Source organism: Carassius carassius, chromosome 21 (assembly GCF_963082965.1).
Source record: "Carassius carassius chromosome 21, fCarCar2.1, whole genome shotgun sequence".
Classification (NCBI taxonomy): domain Eukaryota; kingdom Metazoa; phylum Chordata; class Actinopteri; order Cypriniformes; family Cyprinidae; genus Carassius; species Carassius carassius.
Genome location: NC_081775.1, coordinates 13411955 through 13428434, shown reverse-complemented (window position 1 = coordinate 13428434; position 16480 = coordinate 13411955). Strand labels below are relative to the sequence as shown.

Below are 16480 nucleotides of genomic sequence, written 5' to 3'. Positions count from 1 at the left end.
ATCAGAATATGCTGAAATTTCTCTTCTAACACATGCTCAGTCCAGCTATTTCAAATACAACCTTCTGTTTCCTGTCATTCTGTGAGTGCAGCTCTTATTTTGGCCACTGAATTATAAGCACGTCTGGCGTTTTCTGAAACTATTATTCCACGTTTTCTGAGGTACAAACAGAAAGGGAGGAAATATTTAAGGTTGTATTTCCCTTTCTCTGAATTTTACAGAATCTTTGGTCCAACCTTTCAAGTGCTCCTACACATTGATTTGCCCTTAGTCATACCAACACATTTACAGCCAAAAACAAAACAACAACTTTACATAAGTGCAATTTAATGCAGTTTATATTTCCTCAGCCAGTTCTGATAGTCCACAGGTTAATGCCAGTAAACCTTAATCATGTTTCATTTTTGACATTGTGTTAAATTCCATACAGTATCTAACCTGACTAAGGTCTAATGACTTTGCGCTCTTGTCCACATATAATGTGCTTATGCATTTTGTTTTAATTATTAACTCTTTCCTGTTTGAGCATTTGTAAAAAATCAGCAATACTAAGACAATAAAGTAGGCCCAAATAGAATCTTATCAAATTAAGCCGAGTTCAGACTGCACGATTTTCAAAGTAGTCGGGTCACTGTTCTTTTCACACTGGCCAGCATTCAGTCACTGCTGTGTTCACACTGCACGATGGATCGGCGACAGAAGGTTTCACACTGCATGACTTTACTGTAGGAGGAATCACCGACAGCTCTGTCTGGCACGCAAACTATGTTTCACAACCAAACACACGCGAGATGTGACAAGGAAACAACACGACATCACGCATTGCACAGACACGGGTGCTCCTGCTAAATTTATACTAATTTATCTTCCATTTCATGGGTCCAATTAGACCGAGAAGAAAGCCTTTTTCTGAAATGAAGCCATACTTGCTGATATTGTGGTCTATAACTCCTCCCCGAACTCCCCGCTGCTCTGTATCTTGCTCTCTCATTGGCTGTTGGTCATTGCCGATGTAGTTTTCAGTCAGAACACTTTTCACACAGCATGATTTTGAATCGCCGACAGGTCCAGATATTTAGCACGCCAAATATCTCACGGGCATCGGTGATTCTCTCAGATCGCGTCTTTGCTCATTCACACTGTGTGATTGTCACTCGCGTGAACGAGCTCAGATTTGCCTGTGATTTCGGGCATTTGTCGGCGATTTCTCAAAACATGTCGGCGAGCCAAAAACTGGGCTAAAATCGTGCAGTCTGAACGCGGCTTTAGCCAAAGTATTAAAATAAAAAATAAAACCAAGCTAAATTTTAGTACCAGACACTTAATGACTAATAAAAAGATTGTGGTTTAAATTTTTGGAATTTTGAACTGACATTCTTCTGAGTTCTGTGTAAATCTGCGGAACTTTCAGTGGAATTCTGTGGGCTTAGATTCCTCACGGGCCTGTGAATCAGCAAACAGCAGAAACTGTTTTGCCCCAAATGCTTTTCCCTCCACCTGACTGGTACGACTGGATATTAAAATTAAAATAAAAAATCTCCAGATGTACATAAAAACATTACTGACACGTAAAACATATGTAAAGACCACAAACACACACTCAACTTCAGCTCATCTCCAACATCAAGTACCAATGTCACTGGAAGCAAAAGAACAAAATGACCCTCACTGAGCCTCCGTCGCTGGATCAGGGTTTTAGTCCATGTACTCTCACTGTAGCTCTCTAACCAATTTTGGGAAGGATAACACATCTCTCCTGTGTGTCTCTCAGAGGTCTTCTGTGTAAATGATGCATGGACTGGCGTCCTCGGTGGACTCCAGTCTGACTGTGGACACAAACCGCCGGCGCCCGGCTGCGTTTCTGTTGCCGTTGTAGTTCAGCGTGGTGCGGTATGTATTCCGGGTGTGTTTGGGGAACACGATGGTGGTGCTTTGGAAGTGTAGTGGCCTGTGACGTGGCTCAAAGTGAACCTCTGACTTGTAGCTGCGCCACGTGCAGTTCTGAACGGCAACCACCGTCTCGCTGAAGGATGTGGCGGTCGGGACCTGGGCGCAGAACACCTGGTCACGGAAGTGTCTGTCTGAAGCGTACTTCACTGCAGAGTTGAACCTGATGCGGTCAAAAGACAAGAATTCGTCAGTCAAACAGGTTCAGGAAAGTATGGGAATGTTCGCTCAAAGTCTGAGACCAACTTGGAAATCAGGTTTTGTAAACATTTAAAGAAATGTTATTATACACAATAATGAAGAAATGTTTCTGATTCTGCACTATTTCTAGCTCACAAGTCAAATAAGTTAATTTGTGCCACTGAACATATGACCCTGTACAAATGGTCAGATGTTCTTTCATTGGCCTTTCTCAATTCATGATGGAGAACATGATCGTCAGGATTCACACAAACTCGTGGAGTTAAAGTGATAGTTCACTCAAAAACGCACCCAGAAAAGATTGTTTTTTGTTTTTCAATGCACACAAAAAAAATATTCTCATAGCTTCATAAATCACATTTGAACCACTGTCACATGGACTGTTTTACCGATGTCCTTACTACCTTTCTTTGCCTTGACCGTGGAAGTTCTCTTGCCGTCTATGCAGAGTCAAAAAACTCTCTGATATTATTAAATATTTCTTAATTTGTGTTCCGAAGATGAATGAAGGACTTACAGGTTTGGAACAACATGAGGGTGAGTAATTACAGATTTTTCATTTTGGGGCGAACTATCCCTTTAATGCAAAAGAGATCTAAATACAACTTTGCAGTCAAAATGCTTAAAGCTGCAGTCCGTTACTTTTTTTTGGTTAAAAATTATCCAAAATAAATATTTGAGCAAGTACATGACCAGCCAGTGTTCAAAACTATTGCCATACTTTAGCCCAATTAACAACGTTTTTTTTTTTTTTTTATGTTTTCTAATTTCATTGGAATGGATAGATTTTTTGCTGGAAATTCGAGCAAGGCACTACGTCATTACGTCACATCTGTAAACATAAAGAAATTGTCCTGGCTATTAGGCTATCGCATGTGAGGATCCTGCAGGTGACAGATCGTTCATAGCCTTTTCTCACAGAAGGTAGAATAATTAAATGAATCATTTTGATGACAGATTGTATTCCAGAAAGGATTGTGTTTATGAAACAAATGTGATTTTTTTCTTATTATTTTCCAGTTTTAAATGTGCTTCTGATTGCAAATAGCCTGGGATTACACAAGATTTGTATTTTAAAGACAACCAGTTTGAAGGGAGCATAGTTTGCTTTTTGGGTTAAAAGAGTTACTTAATATGAAATTCAAAGAGTATGACAATTAGATTAGGCTGTACAGAAATCTACACACTAATACACACTATACTCAGTCATGCAATGCTGTTGTTGTTACATTAATAATTTGAGAATAAAGTATAACAATAATAATAATTTGCACGGTTTGATGTGATATGAGCCAATCGGTCGTTATACTTAATCACCATTGGTAGCACGATTTATTGTAATGCTTTTTTCCTCAGTTGGTCAGAACAAACTTGGCAGACTTGTTACTTGCTTGTTCAGTTGACAATATCCAGTGAAATTTTTTATTTGGGTCATATATTCCAAGATGTAGGCTAGAATCTGTGATTGTGAAGTTCAGTAAATATCCACACCAGTGCGGTGACTGACTGCCACACACTCCTCAAAACATTAGATTCATCCGCGCCTGAGCCGAGCCGGAGCACAACCCACACAAGGACGATCATTCATCAAACAGCTGCAATTGCAGGTTTTCAAACAGAGGTGGTGACAAAGAGGCAAAACTTACGGGCTGCAGAACTGTTTTGGTCTCAGACATTTGTATCCAGCTTTAGTTTGGATGGCCATGCAACCACAAAAATATTTAACACTTACTTGATCTCTTTTTCTGGTTTGGGGTTAACCTCGATACTCTCTCCATAGACCACAGGGTACATGCGTGACTTTGCATCTGGACCTTGAGAGTTCAGGAGCAAGTATGGCAGCTACACAATAAGACATAAAAAAACAAACAAACAGGAATTAGCCATCAAGCTAGCCATTACAACTCATAATAATTGATGTTCAGTCCTAGCAAATATTCATAAATTTTACATCCAAAATACAGTACTTCTCAATTCATGCATGCATGATGACAGCTACACTGTATAATACAGCTACACTGGCCATAGCAACTGATTACTTGCATATAAGTGCTAGTTTTGTGTGTCTCATCATTTTATGGTCTTTTTTTCTCACATCATTTAATCTCAACTTTTCATTTGTATGTATATATTTTTTTAAGTAGCTTTCATTATCATAAAATAAACTATTGTAAGGTAAAAGAAAAGTGCTCCTCTTCTATCAAATCATTTGTCCTCTGAATCAGAACAGTGTTTAGCATTTAGCAAAGCAACATTTTAGCAATATCAAACATGCAACAATCCCAGAATACTTACCCTATACTCTTGTTTGAATATGAACACTAATGTACTTTACAGTTTGAGTCTTTTTAGAGAGTGTATTTTTTTTCAACCATTTCAATTTTAGATTGAAGATTAAATAATTGTACAAGCAGGCTTTAATGGGCTCTCAGAAAATTTCAAGCAGTGTTATTTTAGTATTATTAATGTACTATAATATTATTATTTGTATTTTGAATTACCATAGTTTTTGTTTCTGTATTTGCATTTTAGTTGTGTGGTTTTGTCATTTTAATTTTGCAAATACTTCTACTTAGTTTAGTATTAAAAGAAATTCAGTTTAATAATTGTAATAATTATTTCATTACATTTCCAAGGCAACAATACATTTTCATTTTCTAATAAAATACATTGCATTTTATTTCTCTTTAATTAGTGAAACTGTTTTTAATATGATTCGTTTTTGTTGCTGGGTGCATGTGTTTGTCTGCGTGCTGATATATATATATATATATATATATATATATATATATATATATATATATATATTTGGACAGTGAAGTAGTGTGTGTGGAGCTGGAGTGTCCTGTGCCTCCACCTGCTCCAGACACACACACACACACACACACACCACGTGAGCGCTCAGCACGTACACGCTCTGCTTCTCACTTTCTGTCTCTGACACCTCATAAAACCCAATTCCCCCATAGCGTACCTTCAGCCCAACTGTCATCTGACCTGACACGGGAAATATGGGCTCTTCCTCAGCTCCAGCGGAAATCAGGAAAACGTTAACTTTTAAGGTTTTACATTCTAATCTGCTTCAGTTTATTTAAGAAATGTAATTCTTTTAGTTTTGAGGAATCAGAAGAATTGTGATGGTGTAAACGAGAATGTTAAAGATGTATGTATGCAAAACCAACTAGTGCAAATACAATTATAGCCTATATCATTATATTCTTATTCTTATAATAGTGAATCAGTCAGTTTTTAAAGTGCACATTTACATTTAAGAAAATGTATTTCTCAATGTTGGATAAAAGTAAACAACTTGCTTAATTTCATTCAGTTACTATCTATTTATGATATTGATTTTCAAGTTGACAGAGGATGCTCTGTTTAAGGCAAGAAAGTGAGTAGCCTACATAAATAGCAAAATTAAAAAAGCTCCTGTTAGTAACATATATGCTGTTTATGGGAGGTTTCTGGCATCATGCTGTTGTCTTGTCTCATGAATGCGGGCCAGTGAGAAAGGGATTGTGCCCTTGAGCATGTGCATCTGTGTCCATATGAGTACAAGAGAGAGAGTGCGTTAAATCCAGGACGGATACTGTGTCCACTGTGCCATTATACGATGTGCAGCAACTCCACACACAAACCTTGTAGTCTACCAGTCACATTAGAGACAGATCTCAGCAGGAACAGAGCACTTCAACAGGCTCAGCCAAACAGTATCCTAATCAAAAGCTGAAGAGAGTTTGACATTACAGTGTCATCACTATATTGACTGAGGTTTATTATAGCAAGAGAAAGCCAGGTATTATACTTATTCATCATATTAGATATCGCTGCGATGTTAAATGCAAAAACCATTTCGATTTGATACTGTAGAGAGCCCTTCAAATATAGATAGACAATGGTAAAATATCTATAATAATAAAAAACGTGTAACTGATAGTTTACTTGCAAAAAAATAAATAAATACAAATACAAATAATGGTTAGAGGCCTCTGGCCAGCAATGATGATGCAGTTTCATTATCTGCCAGCAGGGGAGAATGGGACCATGCTAACTAGTCAAACCTTCACTTGTACAAGTAAATATATATTGTTGTGCACAATGTTTTAATGTTATTCCTACTCTTATTGAACCCGTACTTTAACAGTATTCATATCAGTTTTTGTTTTTTTGTAATTTATAAAATTTGTACAAATTAAGTAGGGGTGCAAGATAAATATCGGCCAATAATTAATGCGCATCTCGTCAGTAAAGCCGGTTCTCTAATCAGCGGTAAATTACAAAGGTGTGTGATTTCACGTAGAGCAGCTGTTACTACACAGAGCCGTTGTTAACTGACAAGCTTCGCAAATCAGTGGTGATACTGAACGTGGATTTGCACAGCTTGTCAGTTAACAATGGCTCTGTGTAGTAACGGCCGATATTTATCGTGCACCCCTAAAATTAAGAACAGAATTAACATTGCTTTATATTCTGAAATAAAAAAGAAATAAAACATACACAAATTGAATAAAATAACACTGCATTGTTTCCACTGTATAAATTGATAAACTAATGCTAATTGAAGCTATTAAAGTTATCCCCCACCCCCTTCCCACTGTAATGTTTGAGAGGCACAGACTCGGCGTGAGTGTGATCTCTCTTCTTGATTATGAATTTTCAGAATTGCATCCTAGATAAATTTATTGATATTTTTGCATATAGAAATGGTTGGCGAGATACAACTTGCAACTTAACATTTATGTAGCTATAATAAATATTGTGTATTTTCTTATTTTCTTCAGTACCTAAAATCGTCCGAGCTTATGGGTACAGTACAGTCTTTAATAATTTAGCCCTGGGGCCCATTTAATACCAGGTTTTGGTCCCTATCCTCATGCAGTTTGAGGGGTGCAGGGGAGATACAGACACAGGGCTGTACTTCATTGGTTGGACTATACTGACATCTAGTGGCCTGAAATTCCTGACTGAATGTTTTAATTCTGGAGGTGTCTGGTGGATCTTTGCCTTGTTTGGTTTCATATATTTTTAGTCTGAAGTTCTGGCTGTAGTGTTTGTCTTTGTTATGGATCAGTTTGTTTTCTTGATCCATACCTTCACTCTGGGCTGTGCTGTTGATCTGTATGTTGTGCTTGTTTTCTTTAAACATACCATTTTTACAATACTTGGCTGAAAGCACTACATAAATGTGTTCTTTTTATTAGTAGTAATGGTGGTAGTAGTATTTGGTAGTAGCTCATAAATAAAACATAACCAGTAAAAGGTGATATTAAAAACCTAGGCTATACTATTTTGTCTAAAGCACAAAGCACTAAAAACTCAAATCAGTTTTAAAAGTGAAGCCATCACAGCATTGTAATATTCAGCATGAAAGCGATAAATATACAATTGCTAACAGTGTTATCAAATTACGGTATTAGCGTTTTTAAAGAATAACTTTCAAGTGAGCTGTAGATAGACAGGTAATCTAAATGTACAATCAGAAGCTGTTGATAAGTTGCTTTTTATCATGCATCCCTAATGAGTTCTCATAAAGCAGCATTACTTTGTTTCAGAGGTGCCACTGCACCCTTCACTTTAATTTCAGCAAACAGAGGTCATCAGTTTCTTATGCAACTGACTGCAACAGCTCTGCTGTTAGGCCTGCCACACTAAAATAGATTGGAGAGATTTTTTTTTTATGTTATGCAAACACAACTCTCGAAATAGACCTGCAGCCACAAAATGAGAGGAAAAAGGCAGACATATCCTCTGCAAACATGCATACTGCATATAGTGTACTGTACATACATGCAGGGATGGACAAACCTTTGCAAAGCAAGGTTGCCATGGACGGAAAATACAAAGTCCAGCAAACAAAGATGGCTTTGTATGCCTATGTTTTCTTTTTTACTCTGAGAGAGCATTTGGTCCTCATACAGTATACTGCATGTTGCCTGCAGGCTCCACCACATTTGTATACATTTAAGTAATAGGATTTTGGAAACTGCATATTCTGAAAAACTGCGACAGAGGGATGTTTTGTTGACATTGGCATGAGAGCTGGCATGAAAAATTCATGTTGCACAAATAAATTCATGTTCAATAAATTCAAAAATTCTTTTCTATTTTATCGAGTGAGACACTTTATTACAGCAGCGTCCCGACAAGTGCATGCATGTTTCTTGAATAGGAGTGTCTGAGTGATCATTTATACACTCCAAAATGCCTTTAGATACTTGCTCTTAGTGGCGTGCTCGGGCAAAGCATTTATGCTGCACGACAAAGACAGATGCAGCTCAATCATGTTAACAGTCGAGCAGCAGAAACCGGAATCTGTTTAATAAAAAGGCTGTTGTTTTGTTAGTGCCAAACAAAACTTTATTTTTTGCTCTATAAGGTACATCTAGAAGTGTTGGAAAAGGTTTCTTTCTATGCTAATCTAAATCTTCTAGCATTGTGGTTACTCTGAAGTATTGGGACACTGCCAGGATGTCAATACAGATTTGAATGGATGGTCGTGTCAGATGTGGACACTGTTAGTTTAGTGTGCTATGCAACCTTTTAGAAATATGACTCTGGGTTATGCTGAGGCACTTGAGTGGTGCTATACTGTAACACAAACATGCGCGGTCTAGTAATACTGTACCAGTATGATATATATATATATATATATATATGTGTGTGTGTGTGTGTGTGTGTGTGTCTCAGCACTGCTTGTTTGTTTGCACGTGTGTATGTGCTGTAAAAGGGTTGCTATGAGGAAGCTATGAGGCACAGAGGCACAGATCGGTTACAGACACAAGGTCAACTTGTTTACAGAAACTCTCTCTCTCTCTCTCTGGTCGCTCCTTGTCATCCCTACTTCATTAGAGTGAATCTCCAGAGGCACGAGCACCTGAACCCCTTTCTATTTCAGGATTCTGCCCTATTACTTCTCATTATTTGTCCCTGGCCTCCACACTGTCAACATTGTCTGTTTGTGTTTATGACAAACTGCATATGTACTTCTATACTAACATTTTGTTTTGAATTGAACTACTTGATTTAATCACCAGTTTCTCACGTGACTTTGCAATTGTCCTGTTTATACGGAAGTAGTTTGCTGCCAGTATGAATGAGTCAATCCCAACTTCCATTACAACAGACTGTAGTATTACAACTATGACGTTATTTAAAATCAGTATGAAATGCCTTTTTTCTTAATGCACAATATTGATCTTCTAATTGTATTGTAGTCAACTGAAACCCATTGCTTTTTTGCGATCAACCTCAAACTCACATTTCAGATCTGCTTCCATTTAATCAACATCCAAACAAGATATCAAAAAATATCTGCCACTATGTCTGTTACATAGTGACTTAAATGAGTGCATTCAAGATGCAAGTTCATTTGTCAAAGGACAAAACTGATGGATGATAACTGGATCTACCTTTGGATGACACATAGCTCATATCTCCATACACAGGTCAAATGTCACAAGTGTGTGCAAAATAACCATACTCAAAAATGCAAACATATTGCATTATGTGTTTATTGATTTCATTGTTTTATCCCCTTTTAAAACTGATAGCACTTCATAGTCCTCATGCATGGGTCTAAATACTGCTCATGATTTACCCAAGTAGAGCATGTTCCTGCATTAACATCCTTTTCCTGGACAACAAGCGGTACCCTAACCCTAACCTTAAAATCAGTGCACCGATTGGTTGATATGCCAGCACAGGATGTTGACTGAGGAACATGGCTTTCTTGGGTCTTATTTAAGCTAAAAGGCTTCATTAGATGAATACATACCAGTTTGCCTTCCCGGCTCTCCTTTCTGCAGTATCCTTGCAGCTCATTTGGGGTTGAGCAGCTGCCGGAGCGTGACTCGAGGATCCCTGGTGACAGAGAGTAGAAGGGTGGACTGGGGCTTGGAGGGAGTCCTGAATCGGGACTATCCAGCAGTCCCTCCCGGTTCTTTCCTTTCAAACTCTCATCCATAGCTTGCAGATGTAAATGCCCCACCATTTCTGGAAGAGCGTAAATGTTTTAAACCAGCCAAATTCACTCCAGGAAAGACGATATGAGAAGTATAAACCTAAAGTCCCATATCAGAGATGCAAATGGAGTCCTGTTGTCCAAACAGATACCTAAAACATAAAATTACAATACATGTTATATGGGAGCATGGGGCTAGTTGTCACTTTTGGCAATTCAAGTTCACTATCAATTCACTCTCAGTTCTGATTCCACTTATATTTCTTATGGTAGGTTTCTATATAGACAAGTTCTATATAGACACAGACATTTAGGTCTTGTCTATATAATGCAAGGCACACTGTCACACTCTATGGGGTAAGTTGTCACAGCAGATTCTGTGATTAAACAGTCTATTATAGGTTTTAAGCTAAATGAAAACAGTTAAGAAAAACAAAACAATACATAAAACATCAAAAATGTAAACGTTAACTGTATTTCAAACTATTTTTTTGCCACCAAAATACTATTATTATATAAATAATATTTGTATATACCAATATAATGTGTGACTACTTGCCCCGAGCTTACATTTATATGAGAAACACACACAAAACCTTATGTTTACTGAGATACAACCCTTGTGACAACTAGCCCCGGTCTAACTATTTTACAAAAAAATGCTGTAATTCATTACAAAATAATTACAAAAAATATTCGCAATAAATAATGTCTGTCTTACAACCTAGTGTGCTGCCTATCTAGGCAGAAGTGTAGGCATCATAATCACGTTCGAACAGTATCTCAACTAGAACGTTCGAACGCGCACATGATGCCCAAAATTCCGCGTCGGTAGGCAGTTCATCAGGGATCGAAACACCGCCGAATATGTTCCCAAACGTGCGCGTTACCGGATAATACATACACCAGTTGGACTTATTTAATTAAAAGACTCAAAAATCACTCTTAACACACTCTATTATACATTTAGAAGATATGAAGGCGGAAAATATGCCTTTGAGAGTTTTTTGTTACCTTTAAATTTAGAAATCCCGCCGGTTAAAACTCCGTGAATGAAGATTTCAGCGCATAACACTTAAGTTCATGATCTCAGAAAAAAAGTAAAATCCACAACACGTGATGACTTCCTCGCAAACAGTTTAAAAGTGCAAGAACGATACCAAAAACCTGTGAAGTCTCACAATAGTCCCCAGCTCATTAGCGCCGGTCTGTTCGGTGCGTCTCTTGCCCTTCTGGAAGCGCAGAAGTGTCTCTGGCAGCAGCCGCGCGCACACTGACCGCCAGCCTTTATGCGCCTGGAGCCAATCCAGAGCCGCTCCCGGCGCCGGCCAGCAGGGGGAGCACTGCATCTGACACTTCTGACCTACATTTGAGCGACAAGTTTAGCGTTTAGCAAATAAATAAATAAAAATAGAGCACACCGCGAGTATTTGTGTAAGTCAATTTACACATTTAAACATTTTTATTAAAAAAAAAAAGATTTAGTATCGATTTGTTGATGAAATAAAGAGTGAAATGAACCTCTGTGATTTCCGAGGAACATTTGTGGGCTTTATTGGCCTCAGCTCTTGAGAAAGTGTATTGGGTTACTGTGGGATTAGTGTGTCACACTTTTGAAAATTAGGGTGACCAGGTTTTTGGCAGAGACACAGCTTTCATTCTCTGTAATTTAAAGCAATTCTGTTGAGAACCATGAGCTGCTACGAAAGACATCGAGGGCAGTTCATTTTAAGTCACACCTCATGAAACTGGGACTGTGAGTGTCCCGAATAAACCACAACTTCAGCAGAGGACACTTGCCGTTTCATTAGTGATAACTGACCATAACGGAAATAAAAACATTAAATGAAATGGACAGGCAGAATAAAACACTAGAGAAATGTGTTCATAAACATTTTAAGATAAACATATTCAGTTAGACTTTTAAATGTTTTGGATTTAAAGCATTGAATTGGATTTTTAAATGCGTTGTATTTTTATAAACAGCAGTAAATCCAGTGAAAAAATGACACGACTGAATATGCATGGATTGTTTTTGTCTTGCTCCAGTTTGCTAATCAAAAACAGTTCATCCAAAAGTCAGCAGATTCAAGTTAGAGGTTTTCCCTTGGTCTTCCTTGATCATTGTGTATAGCATCAATGTAACATAGCAACAGTTAAAGGGGCAGTCACACAGCTAATGTAAAGATTTCTGTGTTTTTGATTCTGTATTTTGTGGGACAGTTGGCCACTCTAATGTCTCAGCATCCTAATGAAAATATTTACTTTTTCAGAAACAATGCAGAAGCCTATTCTGAGCCATCTTGTAAGCTGTGAAGGAGCATGTCTCAAAGCTCTGTCTGGTGTGTAGTTGTATTTCAAGCCTGGGTGGAGTAAGGGTGGGCACTTCCACTCTTCAAGGCAAAACTACCAAACTTCCAAAAACACTTACCCGCATATATACTGTATGTCTGACAGAAAAACAAAGAAAGAAGATAACAGTGCTGGCAGTAAAACCAGATAAATGCAAGGGGAGAATTTGGCAGTCGTTTACAGACATGCTGTTTGTTTGAACCTGAAGAGGAGTTATTCAGTGATTCTGAGGAAAGATAGACGACTGGTTCAAACACAGAAACACGTGCGTACATGCACACAATCATGAAACACGTCCAGAGAACTGATTGAGGCTTTGATGGTTCAGCAGTTTTCTGACTTTACCTCGGCAAATTTCCAGGAATCACAGCAAAGCATTTATAGCTTGAATGGGATTTTGCCAAACAAAGGTGCCTTCATGGCACACAAGTGTTAGAATACACTTCCCAGAAACCCAGATCTCTTTCTTTCATTCTCTCACACACACACCTGCATGTAGAAATTTTAATTTCAAACATGACACATCAGTATATAAATACTGGTGAATTTAAATCAAACTCCATAATTGTCCAGACAAATTTAAGGAAGAATAATCACCATCGTAAATAAGAATAAACCTTTCATGCTTGGATCCATAAATATGTTTTTCCTTATATTATTTGATCAAAAAAGGACATCATAATAAGATATGAATATTATTATAACTATTATGAAAGCCTCAGATGTGTTGGACTGTTTTATGCACTATATACTGTGTGTTTGCACAGAGGATCTTCACTCACTCCAGTATACAAAGAGTCCACTGTATGAGAAGGATCTCTCACTCGCTCTCCCACTTCCTTCACACACGCAAACTCAGGCATTTGTCACACAGCTTATTTGTCTTATGTTGCACTGACTCACTGTAGTGATTCATATTCCCTGTCTGAAATGGTGTGTTTGTAAATAGTTGTAAGTGATTACCCTTTCAGACAATGTGTGGTTTTACTCCCTCCCTCCCTTTTAAAACCAGACAGACACTCCAAGTGTAGTGTGTGTGTGCCGGAAAGAAAAAAAAGTTTACTGTATTACACATGATTGTGTTGGGGACTTTTAGAGCATACACACTCACATGCATGTTGTTGTACTAAGCAACAACACACATCCTTCTCCAGTCTTCACACCTGTTGTCACTGATAATACTGCAGTGAAACCTGGCAACCTCATGCGTTCACACACATGCACACTGCCAAACCAGCTGTGAAGAGGAGGGTCCAGGTCCAGGTGTGTGCGTGGGTTTTTGTGTGAGAGAGTTTGTGCATATATAATGCATCTTTCTAAACTTCATGTTTGGTTTACATTTTCAGAGGGAAAAACACTCACCTGAGCTTCACCTTCAGTCAATCATACGCACAAATAAACCTGAGTTTTCTGGAATAGCTCCCTACATAAACAAGTCTTAATGAGGCCAGGGTTGCTTACTCAAAGAAAAAGACTATGTCTAACACACACACACACACACACACAGTCCGTGGCATTGATACTAACACTGTGAGGCAACAACGCTCCCATTCTATTGCACTGCAACCAAACAGCATCAGTTATAATAGTCATAAATGTTCTTTTAAGTGACTGTTTTTGTCATAAATTATATTTCTGACAGCTTAATTGATCATAATAGTTGATTGTAATTGATTAAGCATAATTAAGATTGCTTTTTTTCTGCTTGCTACACACTGTATATTATGCTGCTTTGTAAGGAGGGTAAAATGAAACACCAACCTTGTTTATAGGCAACCATGTACATGTGACTTCAGTTAAACACAGTATATAAGTAAAATAATATGTTGTTGTTTTTTTCCCAGTAGCTAAGGGATAATCAGTATAACCTGTATTTTGTTGACCTTAAAAAAGTAGTCTGTGCAACATGCCCCATAAGTGTAAACTGTGCCAAAATACAAAATACTTGTTCCAGCTTATCTGTCTATGCATATCTATATCCATAGCATATCTTGAAATTAATAATAAATAAATACATTACATTAATTAATTTATTCAGCAGTCCTGATCAAACTGATCAGTTAAACTGATCAAAAGTGACAGTAAAGACTTTTACAATGTTACCAAAAATTCTGTTTCAAATAAATGCTGTTCTTTTGAACTTTCTATTCATCCAAAAAAATCATGTATCACAGCTTCCACAAAAATATGAAGCAGCAAATTTAGAAATAAGAAATGTTTCTTGAGCACCAACTCATCATATTAGTTTCAGTATATTGTGTTGCTCATGGACACAGTTTATACTGGACATGGCTGATCTTTCAGGTGTTTGCTTTTCTCATAAAGTCTATTTTGAAGCAGACAGTGTGCTGACAGTGTGGTGCAGGGCCTGTCCCAGACAGGGGGAGTTTTCTCAGTTCTCTGTGACTGCGTGTGGTACGGAGGCCGAAACAGACAGAGACAGACAGAAAGAGAGGAAAGTTGGAGCAGGCCCCAATGTAAGGTCACATCAAGTGCTTAATCTGAAGCTGTCGGATTGATGGATGGTTTGGAGTTTCTAAATATATCTGGGGCAACCCGTTTGAGTGCACCCACGTTCAGGCTCATGACTGCACAACTGCATCTGGTTTCAATGTCTGGAGACCCTCTGCTGAGATACGGTTCTCCACCGCTCCTCTCACATCAAAACACTCTCGCTCTTTCTCTCACTTTAACTCATTCCCCATTTTATGATCAGTATTTCTCTTTTGCTCCCATTTTCTCAGTTCACAAAGGAACAACTCTATTGATAATTTCTGCAGGGAAAGCAGAGATATTTTTAGTTTTTTTGCTAATTTATATAATATGCTTATATAATATAAGAATATGTAAAACAGTGTTGAAAAAAATAAAACATTATTATATAATATAATAAAAAATTATGTAAAAATGTGCAAAATGGGTTATTATAAAATTAATAATATAACAAACATCTTAGACATAGCAATCATTAAACATTAATTTACTTTAGCTTACTTAATAAAACATAATATAAAAATATGTAAACAATATAAAATATCAAATTATTAATTATATAATATGAATGCAATGTAAAATATGTAAAACGACTTATGAAATATGAAACATAAAACCATGAATAATATATAATATAATACAACATAATATAATAATATAAAATATGTAAAACCGTCTTGTATAAAATAAAATATTTATAAATGTAATATAATAATGTAATAAAAACAATGTTAAAATGTGCAAAATGGCTGTAATATAATATAATATAATATAATATAATATAATATAATATAATATAATATAATATAATATAATATAATATAATATAATATAATATAATATAATATAATATAATGTATTTATTTTCAAAACAGCTCTCAGATTCTGCTGGAAAGATTACTGATTTTAAATGTTTACAATGATTGAATAATTGATTATAAATACAGTTACAACCATAATACTAAAATTATACAAGGAAAACATTTGTAATTAAATAAAAAAGAATACCAATTATACATCCACAATGAGTGAACTTTGCATTAGCATATACTGAGGGTTGCATTTATTTAGCATTACAAATGATCTCTGTCCTGCCTCAGATTTTAATTTATTATTGAAAATCTCCCACTTTTAAGAACAAACATTTATATTAAAACTGGGATTTTAACTAAAGCTGGGATTGAAAGTGAGTAAACAAATATAGCCTTAGGTGGCACATCTGTGTGTGTGTGTGTGTGTGTGCATGAGAGTGAGGATTGCATGCTACCAAGTCATCTACACAGATCTGTAATCAACATGCTCACCTGTTGTCCTCTTCTGCACCAATTACTACTTCCTGTGGCATTCACGCAGCGTGCGAGCATCCTCTACTTTGTCTGCATGTGTGCGTGTGAAACTGAACGTTATTGGAAAATTCATTTGATGATCCCTCCCTCATTGCTCCTGCTCACATCCGCTTGTGATCGATTATGCTTTATTCTGTAAGCTGTCATACAAATTTGAGCTGATCATTTGTATAATTAAATT

At 37.0% G+C, this 16480-nt stretch overlaps 1 protein-coding gene across 2 annotated transcripts; it reads right to left on the bottom strand.

Annotated features, from left to right (window-relative positions):
- Window positions 1-1534: 1534 nt before the first annotated feature.
- rflna (refilin A) lies at window positions 1535-11381 on the bottom strand. 2 transcript variants are annotated; one of them, XM_059503386.1, is made up of 4 exons: window positions 11123-11381; window positions 9923-10260; window positions 3881-3990; window positions 1535-2110 (listed from the first exon to the last, which is right to left on the bottom strand). In XM_059503386.1, exons 2-4 carry the CDS (start codon window positions 10136-10138, stop codon window positions 1768-1770), a joined length of 669 nt encoding a protein of 222 aa, XP_059359369.1. In that variant the 5' UTR covers window positions 10139-10260; window positions 11123-11381; the 3' UTR covers window positions 1535-1767. The 2 variants fall into 2 exon arrangements, with proteins under 2 accessions (XP_059359369.1, XP_059359370.1); XM_059503387.1 differs by having other exon boundaries at window positions 9923-10140.
- Between the last annotated feature and the right edge of the window lie 5099 nt (window positions 11382-16480).

What these genes read in the sequence shown, in the direction of transcription:
- rflna (XM_059503386.1), bottom strand. Translation starts at nt 10,138, where the DNA reads ATGGTGGGGCATTTACATCTGCAAGCTATGGATGAGAGTTTGAAAGGA. An exon ending in AGAGCCGGGAAGGCAAACTG is followed by an intron (nt 3,991 to 9,922) that starts GTATGTATTCAT and finishes CTTATTGTGTAG; the next exon opens with CTGCCATACTTGCTCCTGAA. An exon ending in AAACCAGAAAAAGAGATCAA is followed by an intron (nt 2,111 to 3,880) that starts GTAAGTGTTAAA and finishes TGACCGCATCAG; the next exon opens with GTTCAACTCTGCAGTGAAGT.